This window comes from Sparus aurata, chromosome 16 (genome assembly GCF_900880675.1).
Source record: "Sparus aurata chromosome 16, fSpaAur1.1, whole genome shotgun sequence".
NCBI classification, from domain to species: Eukaryota; Metazoa; Chordata; class Actinopteri; order Spariformes; family Sparidae; genus Sparus; species Sparus aurata.
The window spans coordinates 14,572,860-14,595,392 of record NC_044202.1 but is presented as its reverse complement, the minus strand read 5'-3'; the positions used below and the strand labels follow the sequence as shown (position 1 = coordinate 14,595,392).

Sequence of the window (22,533 nt, the reverse complement as noted above, 5' to 3'; positions counted from 1 at the left end):
AATGTTGTGGTTATGTGGGACAAAAAGCCCTTTTAATGACACATAATCCTTAAATGTGTGGTACAATACTCATCCGTTGAGTAAAAAGGCTCGGCCGCTTTTATATTCAACCAGTTTATCCGTCTGTGTTGCAGAGTGAGACCCATCGGCAGCACTAGTGAATCAGACACAGAGTTTGACAGGATGAAACAGGTTGGTATGAAAGTGCTCTATTACAGAAGGGATTGTCCAGCAGTGTGCCCGTCCTGTGAACTCATGAGCGCCTCATTGCTTTGCAGGAAATTTTGGATGAAGTCGTACGCGAGTTGCATAAGGTGAAAGATGAAATCATTAACGGTAAGCTAAGTTCATATGCATTATGCAAGGAGCACAAAGCATGCTTAGTCTTTTATAATTCGTACACAGCGGCTTTTACAACTCGCCGGCAGTAAAATTTTACTATTCCGAGTGAAATCCCAACATAAAAAGTAGAAGTAGTCAATTATTTTTCTCCCAAGCTTTATCAGTGAGTTCCCAATTTGCCCTTGTCTTGCAGCCATCAGACAAGAAATCGGCAGAATCAGTACATCCTAATCTCATCCGAGCAACAGTAGGAGGAGAGCGAGAGGAGGAGCTGGAGGAGGATGGACATGCAGATGCACAGACACGAGGACCAGGGGAATGTTCTCTCAATGTTTCTGTGACCTCGCCACGCCACGATGCAAGTTTGCAGAGATGTTGTGCCAACATTTGAGTCTGCTGGACAGCGAAGAAAAAAAAAACGGAAGATAAGAAACAGAGAAGAAGAGAGGGAGGAGCAGAGGGATGGATAAAGAAAGTCTGAAAGGGACTGATGAACTCTAAAAGAGAGGATGGAGGATATTGTGAAAGATGATTCGAGCGATGGACGGACGGACATTCGTGCTGAGTTTGGTGTTGTGGTCCTCTCTGTGCACCTATAGACTCAGTCAGCCCGGTGTTGCAACTCTTTGTTCTCTGTTCAGTCCAAGTCTTAAGAAGAAAATATTTTTGTTTTCTAAGTTTTTACTGTTTTATTATTTAAAAACTGTGGTGATAACGATGATGCTGTTGATGACAATGAGTATTTTATTGATATTATAGAAGGAAAAAGGAATCTTGCACACCATTTATGTCAGCCTTTTATATTTTATATTATGATTTTTTTTGTTTAGTTTAGCCCTGACCGATTCGAAGATAACAAGCACAATATGGGTACGACGGTGCTGCAGACTCACCTGCCCCGCGACTGGAATATTTAAAAAAAAAAAAAAAAACAAACAAAAAAAAAAAAAACAGGCTTTTTATGACCTTATTCATACTGGTGTTGTGTGTCTAACCTTTTCTCTCCAGAGACGCTGGAAAACATGTTAATGTTCAAGCCACAATTAGCCACTTAACAACCTCTTTTCTCCACAACGACATTAAAAATGAGCGATCAGATCTTTCCTTTTTTGGGGGCAATTAATTGAATTACACAGTAACCAGTCTGCTCTACAACTCCAGTGTGACCGAGGTACACGTTTCTCTCCACCTGTTCAGATGTGTGAGGATCATTTAAAACTTGGGGATCATTCACCAAACAGGCCGATAACTGTAAATGTGCCACCTGGTTTTACCTAGATATAACAATGTAGTACTCTCTATTAGTCATCCTATGCTTTGTGAACCTCCCAAGTATGCATGAAACCCTCATCTCTATGAATTAGTTGTTTTTGGTTTTTTCTTTTGGTTTAAAAAAAAAAAAAAAAAAACTACAAACGGTGGTACATTTATTATAGTGGTTTGTTTCAATGAAGATTCCCCTTTTTCTATATATGAGATGTTGAACTTGATGATGGTAGCAATGTGAAAATAATAAACGACGGGGGGGTTGCTCTGGCAATATGCAAATCTTACCTAGACAAGAATGTGCAGAAAGTGAATGGTAGGCCTATGTGATGGTAGCTAAATGTGTCTTTGCAGGAAGGATTTGGTTGAATATCGGTTGTTGCATTCTATCCGCTCTGTCCGCTCTCAACTACGTTCTGATTTAAAAAGCTGGAAGTAAATTCATTCAAACAAAACATGAGGCTGTGTCGACCGTCTGCACAATATCCTCTGTGTGTGTGTGTGTGTGTGTGTGTGCGTGCGTGCGTGCGTGCGTGCGTCCCTTTGAGATTTGGTACACGTGGAAAGTTTAAATGGTTTTCAGCTCAAAGCTACTACAAGGAAATGTATCTTTTGTCCATACTGGCGGGCCCTTTGGAGAAAAGACGACGATGGTGAAACAAAATAAGTTGCTTTTAGAGGCAGCTTCTTTCCTCCACTCCGCCATAAAAGATTGCTTACAATTTTAGGACTTATCGAACCTGTCATAATCCTTTTAGCTGACAGGCAGTAAGAGACTGACCAGAATAACTATAAACAAATAGCCATTCTTCTTGCTGGTGGTCTCCTTTGCATAAGTGTTGGTGATTGTTGCTCGACACAAAACAGACAGGAAATAAAGAACCAGGGACAAACTCATTTTTATAATAATTTCTTCTTATATAAAGATCTTTTTACTATTTTTATATATAGTGCAGTCATTTAAATATAATAACAGATCAAGCTGATCAATCACAACAAAAGGATAAGGTGAAGTGGGTTGACAGAATAGCAAAAACACAGTACAATACAATAGCTCTGCTGCAAATTCCAAATTCATTAAGCTTCAAAGGTATTTATTCACAAGTGTTGATGTCCTGTGTATTGTGGCATCAAAAGACTTTCAATGAGATAAAGTCGGGGACTGCTCCTCTTTGCTAAAGCCGTTTTCTGCAATGAGAACCGTTCTCACAAAACATTAACTGACCCCCCCCCCCCACAGGAGGCCAGAGTCTAAATTGACACTGACAGGGACTTTGGAGGTGGGGCTTGCGGTGCTGTACATTTGTGATTGGTCAAGTTCTCACAAAAGTTTGTTGTTAAATTATTTCTTCATTGTGCTATAACAAATCCACAGAGTTGCAGAAAAAAAGCCACATATGGCCACTTTTTCAGAGGTCAGCAGACTAATTTGCCTCATCTTTGTGGGTCTTAAGACTTTGGAGAAAATGCAGACAACAACATCAAAAGCATTGCTGGAGGAACCTTGAAAATAAGCTCCTGGGACTGAATGTTCCAGAGACTAATAGTTTCAGAAACTTGTGGTGGAAAGCGGCTAAGAGACATAATGGAGTGTCGGTTGAGGAAGATGAAATGACCTCTGAGTTAGGTAAAAAAAAACAAAAAAAAAAACAAACATAGTTAGACTTCATGGAATTTTCTAAAGAATGACTTTTTTTTTGCATTGTATGGTGTTTCTGTTGTTTTGTCCACTCCCTGTCGATGTAATCAAACAGCTCACAGCGCAAGTGGCGCTGTGAACAAGCAGAATGTGGCGTCACGCAAGAAAAAAGCTCTTCTTACTGAAAGGTAAGTTTCAATGCTCATATTCCACCTCAGCACTGTTCTGCATGATAGCTGTGAAATTGTAATTAACCGGAGAGTTTTTGTGAGCGTTGATCGTCACATTCTCAAACTCTTAATAAGCCTGAGGCGATGCTTGTAGGCGGGAAAAGGAGACCACAGAACCAGTGACTTCATGAAAATGTAAGCGACCATAATCCTATAACAAGGAGTTTTTATCTGTTGAATACTATTATTTGTTGTCTCTGACTGCAGGGAGGGAGATATCATCTTTTCATCATAATTTTGCCTTCTGGATATATGGCGGCATCATCACTGGTTCACTGTTTCTGAATTCTCTTTCGGGACTGATTTAAGATGGTAGAAATGTGACCTTACAGTGACAAACACAAACAAAAAAATAGCACACAAACTATCAAATACATGATACTTCATAGATGTCTGTAGATGTTTAACAACTGAAATTCACATTCCTGTTATAAGGGAAACGTAATAAGTCAAAGATCTACTCCTTCTTGCTTATCTTGTATGTCCGTTTGATTCTGGCATAGGGGCCGATGCTGTCGTCAAACACAAAGTCCCATAATACCCGGGTCCAGGAAGTGTGCTGGGGCAGGGAGTCGTAATACTCTGCTGCAATTTGCTTGACCTGCCAATGAATAGAAAATATCAGGAGTGAGGAAGAAAACACAAGTCTATAAACTACATGAAGTACATATACACAGGACATCTGAATTGCAGAAAAGTAAAGGAAGAAAAAAAAAAGGCTGATGGGAGACAATTCACTGCTCTGTTAAAAAAAAACATTACAATGCAAAGTGTCTCTTCTTAAAGGAGACCTATTCTCCTCTCTCCCACAGAAAACACAATAGTCGCACCTTTAATTCTGTCGGTTTGTGACATCATACTACATCACCGTGTCACACATTTGCATTTATGCCTGGTGGCTTGTTTGCCGTGTAAGAATTGATTTTGCACAGCTAAAAATTGAGCGTTTCAGACAGAGGGGTATACAGAGCTATAACACTGGACAGTTTGATAAAACTAATGTATTTTTTGAGCATTAAAGTATGAGTCTTCTAATAATAATAATAAAATGATGAGCCTGAAAATGAGCAGAATATATCTCCTTCAAAAGCCTTACACTTCCTGTGAGAAAACACCACCTGGCACACCTGAGAGCAGTATGTTTCTATTCCAAAGTGACATTTAAAAAAAAATAAAAAAATCCTGAAACCGATTATTCCAATCAAGAACAGGTCACACTCACTTAAAAACTAGGTCAAAAACAAAAGCATTTTCAAACAAAGCTTAACAAAAGCAGTCTGTCAGTGACTCTGGTCATGCTCTAATGGCTATAAAGAGTCAGCAGTTAATCAGTTGCAAAGCCCAGTTTTTCATCTGATAAATATTTGCCATTGATAGAAAGAAAGGTCAAGCGGCAATCGTCAATACTGATTTGTCTGAAATATGGAAGAGGCCCCATCTTATCTGACCACACCTGGTGATGATGCAAGTGCTCTCCATCGCTAAACCAATAATAGACTCGTGGAAAAAATGTGTTTACTTATTGGAAATGTAGTAGTGATTTATCACAGTAAGACAGTCTCACCTGAGGTAGCTTACTGCCAGGTATGCTCGGGAAGTCATGGTGCTCCATGTGATACCCGACGTTGAAGGTGATTAAGTTCAGAGGTCCGTAGTAAGAATATGTCTCGTGTCCCTTCAGAAACATGTAATGCTCGGCTATAAAATGTCCAGAGATAGGATGCAGTCCCATACACAGGATAGAACCTGCAATTAGGTAAACAATGGGCTTCAAACCCCAGAGATAGTAGATAATCAAGTCTACTGTGAGCTGAACAACTGCGTTCTGGATTTCCAGCTGACCCACCGGCTTAGGGTTAACCACCAGAGGGCGAAGAGCGTAGAAGAAGGGCTGGAGGAAGAGCCAGACGACCTTCCTGGCAGGAGTGCAGAAGAACCATCCCTCAATGTCTGTAGGGATGTCAACATCAAGCTCGTCGCCACCCAGATATCGATGGTGGTCGACGTGATACTTCTTAAAGGAGGCTGAGTAAGGCAACCCGATGGGCAGGTTTGCCCACATTGCAAACCAGCGGTTCCACTTGGCCAGCTTGTTGCCAAAGGCAACGTTGTGAGAGATGTCATGGATAGCCAGGGTCAGGGAGTGGTTGATGCATCCCCCGAAGGCGTAGGCCCAGAAGAAGATCCACTTCCAGGAGAGGTCGTGGACCAGGTAGCAGGCCAGGAGCTGGGTCAGGACCATGCCGGATACCACCCATTTCAGCTGGGGGTCCGGGCCCATCAGAGACTTGATCTCTGGATATTTAGCTGAGGAGAGAAGGAGACAGAAAGGGGGATAGAAAGTAAGGATAAAGGAAGCAGCAAGAGCAGAGGAGGGTTAAAGATAACCAGGAGGTGTTGAAGAGGGAGAATAAAACATTAATTTCATTTTTTGAATAATTATATATGTAAAGAGAGTAAAGTAGAAAAAGCTGTTTAACAGGACTCTTTCTCCTGGTGTTTTCAAAAGCTTGGTCTCAACTAATCACTGTGTAAATAGATAGTCAAGCGTGTCACGGTAGCAGCCTTTCTCCTGGGATGAGCCTGCTGACATAAGTCATTTTCTAATTGGCAGAGGTGTTGTTTTGGTGAGGGACGTAATCTATGTATCACAACGTATGGGATCTGGTTTGTTCTGCCTGCCACACCTTACAGCACACTAACTTTAAGAGATTTGAAGCAAACAAGTCAGTTGTTGTTCCCAGGGGGTTCAGAAGCTGACCCTCACATGCATTGTTCCAGTGGAAAGTCATGTGCCATTGTGTGATAGCTCATGCAAATCTTGTGTGTTCACTTGCCTTCAGCTCACTTGTGTAATGAATGTATGCAAACGGGGCTCGCCTTGGTAACATAAAGGTTAAAATCACCAGAGCCTAGAGCCTTTCAACGGCATTTCGGCTGCATGTAGGTCTCCACTTTACCAACCAAACCCTTTTTATTCAGTTAATGTTTAGCCATGAATTCCCTCCTGCTCCCCTACAGTCATTTTAAAACATGAATTTATCCACAGCTCCAACACAATATTTAGTTCATATTTTCAGTGTGTCATTTGCTCATGGCATTTATAACCATGATGGACTGTACATCAGAAGGTGTCTGCACTGTTGCCCACTCACAGGCTGTAAAGTTGAATCAATAACCAGACATCATAAAATAATCTGTTTAAACTGCATCAAGCCGCGGAGCAGAACATGCTGTAAAATCATCAGTGGATTTTACTTCCACCTTGTCAGAGAGGCAGGAGGTCATTTCATCAAACTTGTTGTCACACACTCAGCCCACTGAAGAGCTCAGCCTCGAGTTTCAACATATTATTCCATAATCAACTAGCTGCAAGTAAAAATAATAATAAAAAATTCAAAAATGTATTGTTCAGAGCAGAGCTGCTAAAAATGATCAATAATCAGACATTGTTGAAATCAATCATGTGACCTCACAAGCTACTGTAAAGTCAGGCATTGATGTCCTGTGGATGTACAGGGCAGAGTAATATAAAGTTTATGATGTGTGAGTCAAGCCAGAACCAACAGGCTGCAGTCAAGTCAAAGAACTAGCCGTTCACCTCATGAAAGGACTTGCCAATATCCTCCACCCTCCTTTTATTATTGTTATTTTTTATTTTATTTTTTTTTACATCTGGGTAGGAAGGTAGTCGCAATCAGACTGGAAAATACGAGTCATCACATGATATCCTGCGTGATCCCTGTACACCAAATGACATCAGGCGTAGAGGAAATTCACAGTGAGGAACAAGGCGAAGGGCGCATTAACCAGATCTTCACTATGAGGAACATCACTGAGCCGTGTAGTGAAAGGCAAAGAAGAAAAAACACATCATTGACGTCCAGAACGCTCTTGACAGCACTGACAGTGATCCGGAAGATCCTTAGAAGTTTTGGTATCCCCTCTCATATTGTAAACATCATGTGCACAGCGTGATGGGAATGATCAACTCACTGACTTAGTGACAATCGAACTATCTCTGAGCCTCCTCTGACACTTACACAGGGCGAGAAGGATTAAATTAAAAACAAAACACTTTTAATAATTCAAGACTCTGTGGTATCAATCAACCCATCACCTGCTAGCGTGTGACTGCCGGACAAAGCCAAGATCAAATATGCATCAACAGGTCAAGATCTTGTCAGTCTAAACGGTCTTAAAAAGGAACTACATGATACATCAGAATACAAAAGAGGACTGTTCTTGATACATATTTGATATCCAAGAAAAAGACAAATGACGAATGACAACAGACGTGGTTTAAGGCAGTTTTAGTGATTCCCGACAAATCCCTCCTAACCCCCTTGACTCTAACAAAGCCTTTCTTCTCACCCCATGCGTAACATTGCATCTGTGTTTTGTCACGAGCGGGGAATGCTTCTTGTTACCTGGCAAGCCCCTGGAGTATTGTCAGCTGCACCTGCTATCAATGTGCTCTTATTGTCTCACAAGTCAAGGGGAAAAAAAAAAAAAAAAGATCATCAGAGGAAGATAAGTTTACACTGACAGAACAGGTTGTCACCCTCAGATGGACCTCCAAGGAAATCTGAAATCACCTTGTACCTGATGGTGACTGTCACTTGCCTGTTGCTCTGGGTGACTCAGTTTCTCAATAACAGGGATTTTTTTTTTTTTTTTTTTTTTTTTTTTGACAAAACCCCATGAAATGCTTAAAGTTTTCAAACTTTGACTCAGCTATTAAGCAATGTGAGAAACATCCCAATAATTTAGTACGCTTTATAAATATTAGACTCCATATGTTTCACACCCATTTACCTTAAACATCTGCAGTTTACAAGGGAGTATCAAAGGACATTTCTACCTGCACTTCTTCAAAGGACTGTGTAACTTCCATCAAACTTACTTATTCAAAATTGTGTTTAGCTTTATAAAAATGTCACTTTTAGCATTTAACCTGCACAGACTGTTGACTATAGCTTGTTAAGCAACATCTAGTAAACAGGTTTAACCGGCTACGATTTTATAAGCAGGCTGCGGTCAGAGAAAAGCCCACGCTTCACCTTACTACACAAACTAGCCCGAAGTTCAGCCCAGAGATCAGATTTCCTCACAATTGAATCATTTTCTTTCATTTTTCTCACCCAGGATTTCTTTTCTTCTCGAGGTGTGCGGCTGGTCATTGTAGACCCATTCAAAGTCGTCTCTTCCACCTGTCTTCCCCATGACGCTACCTCTGTGTGTGAGAAGGAGGCGAGCGGCTCTGTGGCGTTATGTGTCATCAAACACAGTATCGGGGCACACCCACACGCGCAGGTTGTAGGCTGAAGGTGCAAGGTGGGATCACAAGCTCCTCCCCGAACCGGAGGGACGGACCAAGCCGGTTGTGCACCTGCACAGGTGAGCGCAACCCTGCGCTCTCCAGCACGCGAACAGCAGCACCTTTACATTCTTACTTTTAATGGAAAGGTTTACTGAGACTGCTGGCTGTTTTTTACTAAATCATGAATCTTTTACATATCAGTGGAATTTGCATATAAGTGATGCCGTAGCAGAAATAATATCCATATGAAAGATGTTTCCTAATTCACATGATATATGTTTATTTAAGCTGATAAACATCAATTTAGACCATTGATTATTTGCTTCAGGCATGTTTCAGAGAAGGAAAAAAAATGTAGAGCATCTGTTGGTTCCAGCTTCTGAAATGTAAGAATGTTGCTGCGTTTTTCTATTTCATGTTATTATAAATAGAAAATATTTAGTTTTTTGACTGTAACTCGGAATAAACCCCGCATTCTGAATGTGTTACCTTGGATGCTTTTCTATAAGTTTGCACTTTTTTGTCACATTTTATAGACCAGGCAGTTAATGAAATACCTGCATCAATTAAAATAACTTCTGCAACCTCAGTTTCAAATTAAACTTTAACAGTGATTGAATGTAACTCAGTACATTTACTGGGTACTTACGTAACTTTTTGAGGCACTTGGAGTTTCCTTGAGTATTTCCATTTGTCTGCTATCAATATACTCTTATTGTCTCACAGGTCAAGGATATAGATGACCAGAGGACGAACATGTTGTAACCCTCAGTGAGATTTTCGGGAAAACTGAAATCACCTTTTATCTGATGTGACAGTCACATGCCTTTTGCTCTGGGTGACTGAGTTCATTTAAGACTACACTCCCAGTTACTTAAAAGAAGGGAGTTTTTATTACAAAACCTCATGAAATGCTGAAAGTTTTTCAGCCCCCCTTAGTTTGACTCAGCTGTGAAGCAATGGATTTTTGGATTGGACAATTGCACTTTCCTTGGGTATTTCCATGTTTTGGGCCACTTTACACGTAGACTCCACTATTTTTTAGAGGCCAATATACTTGTAATCGATAACTTTAGTTACTAGTTACTTTGCAGATTGCATGCTGCAAACTGGGCCAAAGTAGCACGTATTATGTTTTTTTATTATTATTTGATCACTAATTGCATTTAAAAAAAAAAAAAAAAAAAAAAAAAAAAACTGATACAGAATATCAAAAATTGATAACTAGCTAGGCTGATAATCGATCGAACCATATACAGTATATACATACATGTAAATATATGCATAATTTTACTTTTACCCGTACTTGTAGTACTTAAGAATATCTACTGCCAAATTACTGCTTTTGATATTTGTAGACTCTTATTCAAGCAATGTACTTTTTCACATGGGTGACTTTCACTTGTATTTGAGTCATACTTACCTTAATCTTTACTTTTTCTTAAGTATGTCTTTTAGGTACTTTTCACAACAATGCATATAAACTGTTAAAAAAAAAATAGGGAAGATGGTCATTTACATACTGTATAGAGTTGTCAGGCATTATTTAGAGGCATTAATACATGTTGTGATTAATATGAGCGTTATAAAATTGTGTCCCATGATAATAACTGAAAAATGAAAACACTTTTACATTTAAGTCAGTAAGTTTACTTTTTATAGGCTGAGTAACATTTTTAAGAAGACTCGTTGGTCCAAATCACGCGAGACTTCTAAACTGGAGCACTGTGGCGACGAGAGTACACTAGTGTAGAGTTGTTGTCGGAGAGGGAGGGGGAAGGCTGAGTGTCGACAGGAGGGAAAGCGAGAGTGTTAAAAGAAAATAGCATACAAGTAGGAGGAAACACAAAATTTATCATGGCATCGGGGGATACCCTGTACATAGAAGCGGACGGGTCAGAAATGCCAGCCGAAATAGTGGAACTGCACGAAATTGAAGTAGAGACAATCGAGACTACAGTTGTTGGAGACGACGGTGAACACCAGCCTATGATCGCCTTACAGCCTCTTGACTCGGACGATCCACACTCGCTTCACCCGCACCAAGAGGTGATCCTGGTGCAAACGAGAGAAGAGGTCGTGGGCGAGGATGACACCGAACTGCACACGGATGACGGCTTTGAGGACCAAATTCTTATCCCAGTCCCCGCCGTGGAGGAGGACTTTATCGAACAGACTCTGGTTACTGTCGCGGGGAAAAGCTCCTCGACAGGCCGGATGAAGAAGGCTGGAAGCGGAAAGAAAGCGGGCAAAAAGAGCTACCTAAGCGGGGGTGAAATGGGCAGAAAATGGGAGCAGAAGCAGGTCCAGATAAAGACTTTGGAGGGGGAGTTTTCAGTCACTATGTGGGCATCGGGTAAGTTGTGTGAATTCCTGCAAGCTGGTTCCTCGCTTTGTTCTCAGCGTGTGTGCCGTGTGACTGGGCCTAGTTGGGGCCTTGTCCTCCGCTAAAGGAGGAATTATTTCCCAACTCTGAGCCACTTAAACTTCATTTGAAATGTTTTTGTTTTTATGGGAAGCCATGTTTTATGTGTCGCTGGGCGCCGCCATATTTCCCAGGTCTAGAAAGTATGGCGGCCCGAAAAAATGGCGTTTATTTAGCCGACGAAGATGGCGGCGAGAGTGGGAGCGACTGCAGCTGGCTCCGCTAGGCCGCTGTGGCGCAGTTCAGTTCAAGTGTGGTGGTGGTGGTGCGTTCAGGAACCCGTCATACTTTATATTTCTGAGGCTTTAAATACACCTTACTTACTGCGTGGTTCAAGCGAACCGGACCCCGGGTCAAAAAGTAGTCCCTCTTTGTTTTGCTAGTGTTCTACATTGGTTTTGAAAAAAGATTATTTAGTCGAGACGAGTTACAGCGCTGTTGTTTTATGTATTCTTGTTGTTTAGACACTCCTGTGTGTATTAAAAGGCGACACATTCGTAAGAATTACCAACAGCTTTATATCCATTGTGAAATAGCTTATTTGTAAATACTTTTTGTATATATATTTAAGAAGTGTGTCGGCCTCTGGTTGTAAACATGGCAGTGAATCTTCCGCTACATTAACGTTACCTAAACAAAGCTAGGTAGTATGTAAATTAAATGAGGAAATATTAAATCCGTGACCCTTTAATCGCTCCATAATACTCCTAATTTTCTCCTTGTTAATTATTATAAAGGCCATTTAAACATGTAGTTACTAACATGGTAATTACTGTTTACCTTTGAGCCAAAACCTGTATTTCCTGTCACATTTTTCTATAAATAGTAAATAAATGACCATACAGAGTGTTGCAGGAGATACTGTGAGAGAGGCGGGGGTGATGTGATAAAGATTTAGCCCTAAATGGCTTTAATCAATTCGTTCCACATGATCTGGCACTGTTCTAATTATCACCATGTCTGTCCCTCTCATTCAGATGACAAGAAGGACATAGACCATGAGGAGCAAATCACAGGGGAAAACTCCCCTCCAGATTACTCCGAATACATGACAGGGAAGAAGCTTCCTCCTGGAGGCATTCCAGGCATTGACCTGTCAGACCCCAAACAGCTGGCTGAGTTTGCACGGTAAGTTGCATTGGTGTTAATGTATGTGGTGACAAGCAAATTCAGTGGGTCATAATGAATTAAAAGCATTCACACCGTTGTTTGCTTCACGAAAAGCCTGATATAGAAACACTATTGAAAACTATGAGGGTGCAAAAGTGAAAGAAGTAATACGATTAATGTGGTAAAATAAGCAATTGCTGCATTTATTGTGTGAAGTCTGGTACAAATGACTGTGTGGCCTGGCCCACTATGCATACACGTTTTATTGAGTGACGCGAACAAATCTTAGTGTTTGTTTCAGGAGTGTGGAGAGTTTTGTGAACAATCTGCAATGATTATGTGACCTCTGTTTATTTCCACTGCAGAATGAAACCAAGAAAAGTAAAAGAAGATGATGCACCCAGGACAATAGCTTGTCCACACAAAGTAAGTGCATTGTTCTGTTTATTAAACCAGTTTATCCAAAAGTTGAATGTAAATTAAATTAGATTCTTGCTCACTCGTACTGTGGGCCTTTGCTGTTGACATTATATTACTGGTACAACGCATCTATTCATGACAGTGGTATGAGGAGCATTTAATCGTTGGGAACTGATGTGATTCCGCTGCTGAAGGAACACTACAAAGCAGCCTTTTAAATGACCCGATTGATTACCTTAATTTTGTTTCTCTTCCTCTAAGGGATGTACCAAGATGTTCAGGGACAACTCAGCAATGAGGAAGCACTTGCATACCCACGGGCCTCGTGTGCACGTCTGTGCAGAATGTGGCAAAGCCTTTGTTGAGAGCTCAAAGCTGAAGAGGCATCAACTCGTACACACAGGAGAGAAACCTTTCCAGGTGAGTTTCTTCCCTGTCTCAAATTATACATAAGTTTCCTTGTTCTGGAGAAAAAAGCGGCATCATTTTACTTTGCTTAATTAGTGACATGAAAGAAAGAAAAAAAATGTTGCTGACATGTAAACTTGTGAGTTTGTGTGGAGCAGTGCATGCAATTTTCATCTCAATTGCCTGCTGTTGCAAAATGATATGTGTATATCTGTAAGCCAGGCTGAGACATGCAGTGATAGTAACTGTCTTCAATCTCTCATCTGCAGTGCACATTTGAGGGCTGTGGCAAGCGGTTCTCACTGGACTTTAACTTGCGCACACATGTGCGCATTCACACTGGAGACCGCCCATATGTGTGCCCTTTCGATGGCTGCAACAAAAAATTTGCCCAGTCAACCAACCTGAAGTCTCACATCCTCACACACGCCAAAGCCAAAAACAACCAGTGAATTAGCCCTGAACCCGGATAATGACGACAATGTGAGCATACACTGGAGGACTCGACATGTATCTCCACTCCCTGACAAACTAATGTCCGGTGGCCTGCTTTGTTGTGAGAGAAGAAGTCCCCTTTGTATCTCTAGATAAAAGGTTTAAACCGAGAAATGAAATTTTCTCAAACTTTTTGATATACATATGGCGGTTTGAACAAGGAACTCGTGAGAACCCTAACCCCCTCAGGCATCCTACCTTACTTTGACGCTACCTGGATGGAACGATTTGCGGTTTCTTCTTGTGAAGATGTTAATTCATGGATCTGCACCCAAAAACTTATTTATACCTGGACACAGCCAATTAAACTTTTTGCAATAGACAAATTTGAAACAATCCTCAGCAGTGACACCTTTTCAATTTTGTACTTATCCCCCCTTTAAGTGTGCATATTGTACACTGTTTGACATAAGCTCTGTGGTAATGTATGTAGTCAGATTGTCCCTGTAGCTCTTTATGGAAGAGGTTTCACAGTTTGTTTTACCTTCCCCTTCATGTGAGTGTGTTTCCAGGGGAGATTGGGGGGTCTTTGCATATTTTCATTTTGTACAAGGCAATATCAAAAAAATGTAGATAATAGCCATGTGATTTTCAGTAGTGATCACTGATTAAACTGTTCCCCCTTGCACTACCAATACAAAAAGTGTCATTTTGTCCTCTCACAATTAAAACTCAACCTGTAATTCACATTCATTTTTACATTATTTTTCAGCTGTTTTAAAAGCCATGTCAAACTTGAATATTCAACTCATTGTCAAATCACGCAGTCACAACGATTTCAAGTTGCTTCAGTAGTTAAATGGTTGATAAAGATCTTAACTAGAAAATCGAAAGAACAAGGAGGTGAAACAAATTCTGGTGGTTTTTATTTCAGCATTCTGCATATACACGATTGACAACTGTAATCACAAAAACCTTGGCTTTAAAGTGACATTTAACAGCTGGTTAATTCTGTGAGTCTGACCAAAGACAAAACGCAGGTCAAAATAAGCACTGAAAATTCAAAGGTTTCATCCTGATATATATTTTTAAGATATTTACTTTGCCAGTTGCAACTGTTACAACAGCGAAAGATTAAAGTTCTATCAAAGTCAAATCAAATCTCAGTGTAGAAGCAGGAAATAGGATATGTTCGGCAGTGTTTCTTAAAAGGGGAAATGACTCAGAGTTCCAGTTCCAGATCTGATACTTCATCTAAAATCAGGATAGTCTTGAACAATCAACTGATATTTCAAAGAAGTCCAGCTTTAATAAATTCACAAACAGCACAGGCAGTCTTTCTGATATTAAATACATCTGATTTGAGGATTTACATGGTTAAAAGGTAAAAACAAGTGCAGCTGGTGGGTTGAGTTGCTGAATCACTTTTTACCCACACATTACAGTGCATTTAGTTAGTTCATAGCCGCAGAGCAGACGGCAACAAACCAAAGTTTCAAAAGTTTAATGTCAAGTCAGATACTGAATGATCCCATTTTATTACAAACACATAAGCGACATTTTGTTGATGGCATGCAGATATTTGTTATTAAATGAAATGGTGACTTGTACCTAGCTCATCCCTGAAGGTTAGTTAGTATGGCAGAACAGACACAGTCGTACAACAAATCAAACTTGTGTTCAATTACATGCTAAAATGTCTTGATGTGATGAAATGATTGCATCCGATATATAGATTTATTGACATCTAACTTATTAGACACTATAATAGAAACATAGGTTTATGTGCACATGTAATAGGTGATTGCCAGGTTTATGTGCACATGTAATAGGTGATTGCCATGTGTACTTTTAAGTATGTTTTCCTTATGCATAGCAACTAGTTTACCCACACCAATATCTGGTTGGTATATATATATTTATATCTGGATCTGTTAAAATGCAGTGCACAGCAGACACAGCCAACTGCAGTGTAGCATTAAAATTCCTGAACCACCACTATCGCTGACCTAAAAATATCTCAAGAAACAGTTTAAAGCCTTTGGAGAAAATAAAATTACATTGATAAAAAAAGGGAGTTGAGCAAATCCTTAACTGGATAGAAGTGATGATGGCAGATAAAAACATTCCTGAAGGCTGAATAAAACAGAAGATGCATAAATCTAAAGCGTAGGCATCATTTTCCTTCCATTTCATCGTCCCGCCTTTGGCATCAGGCACCTGGTCAAGGGTTTGGATGGTTGTATAGTGTTTGTATTGTTCACTCAGCTAGCAGGGTAGCCAGCAGTTCGGGGTAGTTTGGTGTCCCCCAGCCTGTAACAGGGTCCCACGAGGGTGCAGCACAGAAACCTTTTCCCTGAACCTTTTCATCCAGACAGCTCAGGTGACAGCCTTCAGTCACCTAAAGACAAGAATGCAGAGCATTTAGGAAAAGAGATGGAGAGGGGTTTCTTTATAAACATGTTGAAAGGCCTTACCAACTTACAGTGGCAAAGTAAGCAAAACAGTTAATTGTTTTTTTATACAAAATGTGACAATAATGCAATTTTAATTATCTAGGTGCTTCGAAAAGTAATCAAAGTCTGACAATTTGTGTCCTTGGGTGAATCTTTACTTGTACACCAACCTTGAAAAGACAGGTGGAAAATGCTTTACATTACACTCCATTGCCACAGCTGTACAATCTAGTGAAATACAGAGTTGTTCCTTAAATGTACTTTTATGATGCTTCTCACCTTTTGACACTGTCATACAGGCTCCAATTCAATAATATGAGCGCTATTAAGGTAATAATTAATGGTGGTGTCATTATTATAGTCTGCATTATATTGAGGTGTTTGCTATATTCTTCCCCTCAAAAAGATAAATGGGGGCAAAAACATGAAGCATCTTGAATATACCACATTATGTAGAACAATATTTATGGCAGTGTTGTTGTACTGAATTGCAATCAGGTGTAACAGAGTGGCCAAGGAGTGAGTAAATATCTTTGCAGAGAATACATTTCATAATCTCATGCTACATAAAATAAAGTTTTAAAATGAGCTGGTTATAACTGGACTTGCATCAAATAGAGCCTGTCCTTTGAGCTTGTAGAGGCGAGGGTTGAGAAAGCCGAGGGCAGGCAGGCCCTTCAGCAGCCGCTGGTCATTGATGAGAGACAGCATGCCTCCGACCACAGGGGTCGACGCCTGAAAAGGAGATCAATCAATCAATGAGATGTGATGATATGCAATTAGGTGAGCAATTGGGGCAATCGATACTAAAAGATAACCAATGTATGCACAAAGTAGGTGAAATTTAGCCTGTATTCATGTTCATTTTTCTCACAATACTGCCCTAAAAAGGCAATGAGAGGCTTTGAAGTTGAGAAAAAAAGGGTTTGAAGTCTTCAGCCTAGCTGGCAAACTGCATGACTATGTATTTGCAAATAAATAAATATAGAAATATATAAATAGCCAAAAAAAACCCCACATTATTATTTCAACCCCCAAAAAGATCATAGCTGAAGACTTTACACATCACTGAGACACATTTTCACATTTTGTTTGTAGCATTTTCTCTGCCATACAAAGGCTGCCACATAAATATACAGTATATACTTACAGTAACAGAGTTTAAAATTCATAGCGCAGAGGTAAATATACTAAATGTAAGTGCTTACAACACAGTCCTTATCAACAAATCAATGTTCATACATTCGAATACATTTAAATGGAGCCTCACTACCAAATTGATTTTTGTATCTATGCTTGTATTTTATAATTTATCTCAGTTGGTCAGCTGATATTTTCTTGTATCCTTAGTGTTTAATTGTATGGCTGTATCTGTCTGTTCCAAAACACTGTCTATTAAAAATCATCGGGTATGATGTAATTTACCGAGGTCCCGGAAACCCAGGGGACAGGTACTCTGTTGATGACCACCCAGTAGTTATCAGATAAGGCAGCCATGTCTGGATAGGCTCTGCCACTGGTATTATAGTATGACTGAGGAGGAAGGGTGGCAGCCACCGTCTTCAGATACGCATCCACTGCACTGGTCTAAAGGGACACAGATACATATCATTAATGACACCATATGGAATTATTGAGCTTTTAAAGAGCTGATGACTCTGTTATAACCTGGTAGTCGGGCATCTTGAAGACATTGCTGAAGCCTCCTCCACTGATATAATCTGTTACTTCATATGTGACCTTATATGGGTTCTTGAATGAAGTTCCTCCAACTGTAGTCACAAAGGGGCTGGGATGAAAAAGATGCAGGAAATAGAGCGTTAGATGTTTGGTGACTTTCCTAAACCTTTTGAGACTAGGACCATTATGTTTGGATTCATTTTTGTGATTTACACCAGAAGGCTACAACACAGACAAGAGGAAGGCTGGATGGACCAGTCCCATGCACGTATTAGTGCAAAAACAGGTTTACTTTCAGAAATGTACAAATGATTTACCTTGAGGCAGGAAAACTTGGCCTGAAGGAGTTTTGTCCTTTACCCAAATGTTTGCAGCCTGCACCGCTGTCACCTATTCATGAAACAAGACCACAGAGATACAGAGCGATGTAACAAGATCATTAAACAACATCAGATTGATTGCAGATTATGTACCAGGTAATCATGCAAAACATCTTTTCTGCCTGTCAGGCTCTTTGGGTATTGTTGTTGGTTACGGAAAAAGCTACATGCCAACAGGTAACGTGCAAACATGTTTTACCGGATCAGGAGTGTTTGTTTCAAACATTAGTGCCGTTATCATGTTCCAAGTGAGACAATGATCTGTCAGTAAGACTGGAGCCGTGCCACAATAGATGGACAAGTTGCCAAAGGTTGTCTCACTTTTGTTGCATCATCAGCTCTCTCAGACTGTTTTACATTACATCAAGTGTTTTCTCCCTGTCCAATACTACTAAAAAACATGAATTTGGGTTATTTTACTCAAGAAGCAAGTGTACATAATATGTTAGTTGTACTTTGGCCTGTGTGCTTTAAGGCATGCAGAGTCTGCATATTTCCTCCTCACTAACCAGAAGCAAAGAGCAAAGAGATTCCCCTGACGCCAGCCTTCATGAACTCTGTGTTGATGCGCATCATGTACGCAGTAGATAGGCTATCTTCATCATCGCCGTAGCTTATGGTGTGAACCCAGGGGAGGTCTGACATGTTGCTGAGCAAAACCATCCACTGGAGGAAAGGTTCCTGAGACTCGTGACGACCTGAAGGACAATGAGGAAATGAGAGTGTGTGACTTTTTGACAAGGAGCCAAAAATGCTATGCCTAATCACAGCAAGTACACACTTCAATAGATCATCAGTTAAGGTATACAAATTTACAGTTACCTAATACATTAGCTAACGTGCAAGCTTCCTATTCCTATGAGAACTGTTGTGCTTTTAGGGAGGCTGAGCAAAAACTTGTGTCTGACATAAAGATTCATGTAACTGGAATCCAGCTAATTAAGTCATATCAATTAAATGTATGAAGTAACTGATTTAACACAAATTACGTATATATTTATCACATAAATTAATGGTAACGTCATTATTTGTTGTGCAACAGCAATTCACGATACAACCTGAAGAATCAGGAGCCATGCATTTTTAAGGCCCTATATTGAGCATATAATTTATCGCTCATGATTAAGTTTCACTGTATTTGTATTTATATACAGCTAACATTACCTTGTTAGCTGCTAAATACCCAATACTTGGCTACAATATGCTTGGATTAAGTGTGTTTACTTTAACTATTAGCTTAACTGATAAGAAAATCTGAAGGCAAGCATTTCAATACAATCCTAATAATGTGTACAGAGTTTCAGTTCTCCACACTCACGCACAATTGACGCCTCGCTCAGTCATACAGACCTGGATTGGTGAAGACCCATGTGGAGATGTTTGCCCCCGTGCTCATTATGTACTCTACATCCAGACTGGCCTCCATACCAGCCTTTCCTGTTCCTTGAGTTCCCACAACTCGGTCCACCTGAGAGTGATGCTGGAAGCTCCTGCCAAACATGCTCATGAACTCAGCCAGGTCTGCGGGGCTGTAGTACTGCTCCAAGAACTAAAAGAGAAAACGGTGTCTTTAAGTACTGAGCTCATGTGCACATGTCTGACAGCAACCACTTTTTATTTTGGAATTTATTCTGAGACGGTCACACCTGAGCTACAGCCTGGCTGTTGTTCTGAGCTGTTCCCACATCAGTTGTTGACAGGTTATAGCGGGCCCTCAAGATGGCAGGAGTCACTCCCAGGTGAACGCCTGGCTTTTGCCTCCTGTTGGAGGAGGCTTTGCTGAGCTCCTGCTGCCCTTTAGGAGGAAGGCGGTGAAGCCCCCCAACTGTGGAATCACAAAAATGTTTTAAAAGATAAATAAACATTCATTCAGCAACTACAGGTGACAGCTGAACATTTCACAGCTACAGATATGGTTCTCACCAAAGTCCAGGTGCTGGTGAACATCATCATGTACAGAGTACGGAGCTGAAGACCTCACTACAGACTGGCTGTCTCTGGTGTAACGTTGGAATTTGCTACCTGGAAGCAGCGTCTCTGCAACCCTTAACACACAAAACAAAAACAACAATAGCATAAGTGTATAAAAATTCACATGAAAACTTATTTGATTCCTGGCACAATTATTTGAGAAACCCTTCGGCTTGTGTGTAAAACTTATATAACATCAATTAAGTTAAATTTACTCTATGAGTGCAGTTGTATAACCACTACCAGGAAGTAACCTTGGCCTTGATTTTTGAATTTCAACAGCATTCAGCGTGCAGTTAGTTTGATTTTCACCAATAACCACAGAAAGAGGAACCATTTCACAAGATAAGTGCATGGTCTTTGCATGGATTACACATAGAGGGAACTTAAGCAGACAAGGTACTTTTTGTCTCCTAACTGTGTCAAGAGCAAGTAAAAAATAACTGCAGAGTAAGCAGAACATGTGTTGCTGAAAAAGATATGCTTACTCTGCAGTCATGGTGCACTGTAAAAAGTCCCGAGTGTGAACAGTGAGGCAGTCTGTAATCCCATGACTCTGCAGCCAGCAACGCACCACCTTCTGGGTCAGTTCAGATGGACGAACGAGGGAGGACACCTCCTCTAGGGTGAGCTGTTTACCTGTGGAGGACAAGACAGGCAGATCACTTTAAGTACAGATCCTAGACTATTAAGGTTACTTCAGGACAACCTGCAAATATCAGACAAAGCCATACCATATTGTGCTGAGTCAGGGTCCGACACCCGTCTGAGTGTCTCTTCTAGCAGGTCAACATTTTGCTGCTTCAGGGCAAAGGTCAGCTCCAGCTTCTCTGTGGGATCGACCCGGCCCACATGTTTCCAGTCTTCTGGTATCCTGAGGAAAAATGAGAAACTTATCATGATTTGCGTGACCTAAACAGAATAACTATTCTTTAACATGTTGTGATTCTGCTGTTAACTGAACCTTAGTGCAAGCTTTTGGATACATCACACTAATTTGACCTTTTTTTTTATTTTATTTTTTTACCAAACCAAATTTGCCAAGTTTTGTATCCATCTGTGATTCTGTTCATGAGATCCTCTTTCTTCAGACATCACCGGTCCTACAGACCAAACTGCTCAGCATTGTAAAAAACCAAATCTGCACCACCTGATATTTGGCCTGAATATGGAGCCACGCCTGGAAACAAAAGCCCCAAGAGGATATTTCCTTAAAAAACAACTCACATGCAGCAGAGCTCCAGGGCGTTTTTGTCACATATGCACCCAAAGAAAATCTGTTAAGTGCAGCTAAACATTCAGATTGGTTGCACTGGTGCCGAGTTGCAGTAGTAGTAGTAGTAGTAGAAGTAACCTATGACAATATTATTAACAAACACAAAGCCTATAAACATTTTTTTAAGATCTTGCATCTGTGATTTGCATGTCTGAGTGTGTGAATGTGCAATAAGACACTGTCGTAATACCACAATAATATTGTTACATTTGGGGGAAAAAATTAGGTTATTGCAATTTCTTCTTGCATGTGCTAAATGTGCTATTTTTAAACAAAGACAAAACATTTATCTGCTCCTTTATTCCTCTTTACAATCATCTGCATCATGTGTTTAAGAAATTAAATCAAAATGTATGAATGGGTAGACCTAAATGGAAAAGTTAAGGTCACCAGTGCAACCAGAATAGTCAGTCCTTCCTTATTCAAGAACACTGTACGGAGTTCCTCTTTTATAGAAAGGTCTTTACTGCATATTTAGACTGAAAGGACTTGTCTGTACCAATGAATACAGTCTATGCGGCTTTATTTTCAACACGTGTAACAATGAATGAGAATGACTCTTAAAGTGGATTTGCTCACAGGACATCTTGGTTATATTCCAGATATCCACTCCAGACCAACGAGCTGAACAACAAGGGGATGGAGAAGGTCAGTCTGGTGGAAAAAGAGACGAAAGATAGTGGAATAAATGCACACATGTTGCCAACACTTCCTTATTCAGTGTGTTACCTCACAACAAAGCAAAGTCTCAATGTGACTTGCCGTAGTGTGTCAAATGAGACGCGTTTCTCAGTCACACACACATAAAGCAGCTCGCTAACGCAACACTTGTAAATACGAAACACGAGTTGTTATTTACAGTCGCCTTTTTGAACGTTACGTGAGGACTTTAACCTGCCGTGTTAGTTAGCTGGCAGCCGTCTATCTGGGTCACCTCAGACCCAAACAGAAACAAAAAAAGCACGGGCTGCCATGGCGAACGAGTCACGTTAAACAAGGAGTTAGCCTCAAACGACTGCCTTCTGTCCTGTACATCTCTCTAAAAACACACATTTATGAACTTATTTAATGCACTCACAACGTGTTCATGGTGTCCTCTGCTGCTGTCTGGACTCAGCTGCTGTGTGTGTCCGGTGAGGCTGGTGTTACAGACGCCGAAGTCACGTGACCCG

At 40.5% G+C, this 22,533-nt stretch overlaps 4 protein-coding genes across 7 annotated transcripts in view; 2 read left to right on the top strand and 2 right to left on the bottom strand.

The window, feature by feature from the left end:
- evla (Enah/Vasp-like a) overlaps positions 1-2,065 on the top strand; it is a 39,946-nt gene extending 37,881 nt beyond the window's left edge. For all 4 annotated transcript variants that reach the window (XM_030391374.1, XM_030391373.1, XM_030391371.1 and 1 more), the window contains 3 exons: positions 135-192; positions 279-336; positions 536-2,065. In XM_030391374.1, the coding sequence (XP_030247234.1) occupies positions 135-192; positions 279-336; positions 536-573 (154 nt within the window). In that variant the 3' untranslated portion in view covers positions 574-2,065. The remainder of the gene's footprint in view (positions 1-134; positions 193-278; positions 337-535) is intronic.
- A 425-nt stretch (positions 2,066-2,490) lies between these two features.
- degs2 (delta(4)-desaturase, sphingolipid 2) lies at positions 2,491-8,761 on the bottom strand. Its single transcript, XM_030391376.1, has 3 exons — positions 8,622-8,761; positions 5,042-5,784; positions 2,491-4,078 (listed from the first exon to the last, which is right to left on the bottom strand). The coding sequence occupies exons 1-3, from the start codon at positions 8,701-8,703 to the stop codon at positions 3,935-3,937; spliced, it is 969 nt and encodes a 322-aa protein (XP_030247236.1). The 5' UTR covers positions 8,704-8,761; the 3' UTR covers positions 2,491-3,934.
- A 1,776-nt stretch (positions 8,762-10,537) lies between these two features.
- Positions 10,538-14,301, top strand: yy1a (YY1 transcription factor a). The gene is made up of 5 exons (XM_030391335.1): positions 10,538-11,156; positions 12,203-12,353; positions 12,701-12,761; positions 13,017-13,175; positions 13,433-14,301. The coding sequence occupies exons 1-5, from the start codon at positions 10,658-10,660 to the stop codon at positions 13,613-13,615; spliced, it is 1,053 nt and encodes a 350-aa protein (XP_030247195.1). The 5' UTR covers positions 10,538-10,657; the 3' UTR covers positions 13,616-14,301.
- A 580-nt stretch (positions 14,302-14,881) lies between these two features.
- Positions 14,882-22,533, bottom strand: tpp1 (tripeptidyl peptidase I). The gene is made up of 13 exons (XM_030391334.1): positions 22,440-22,533; positions 21,941-22,015; positions 20,820-20,959; positions 20,574-20,724; positions 20,038-20,159; positions 19,761-19,939; positions 19,465-19,663; positions 18,624-18,812; positions 18,052-18,124; positions 17,723-17,843; positions 17,480-17,641; positions 16,664-16,789; positions 14,882-15,999 (listed from the first exon to the last, which is right to left on the bottom strand). Exons 1-13 carry the CDS (start codon positions 22,448-22,450, stop codon positions 15,859-15,861), a joined length of 1,689 nt encoding a protein of 562 aa, XP_030247194.1. The 5' UTR covers positions 22,451-22,533; the 3' UTR covers positions 14,882-15,858.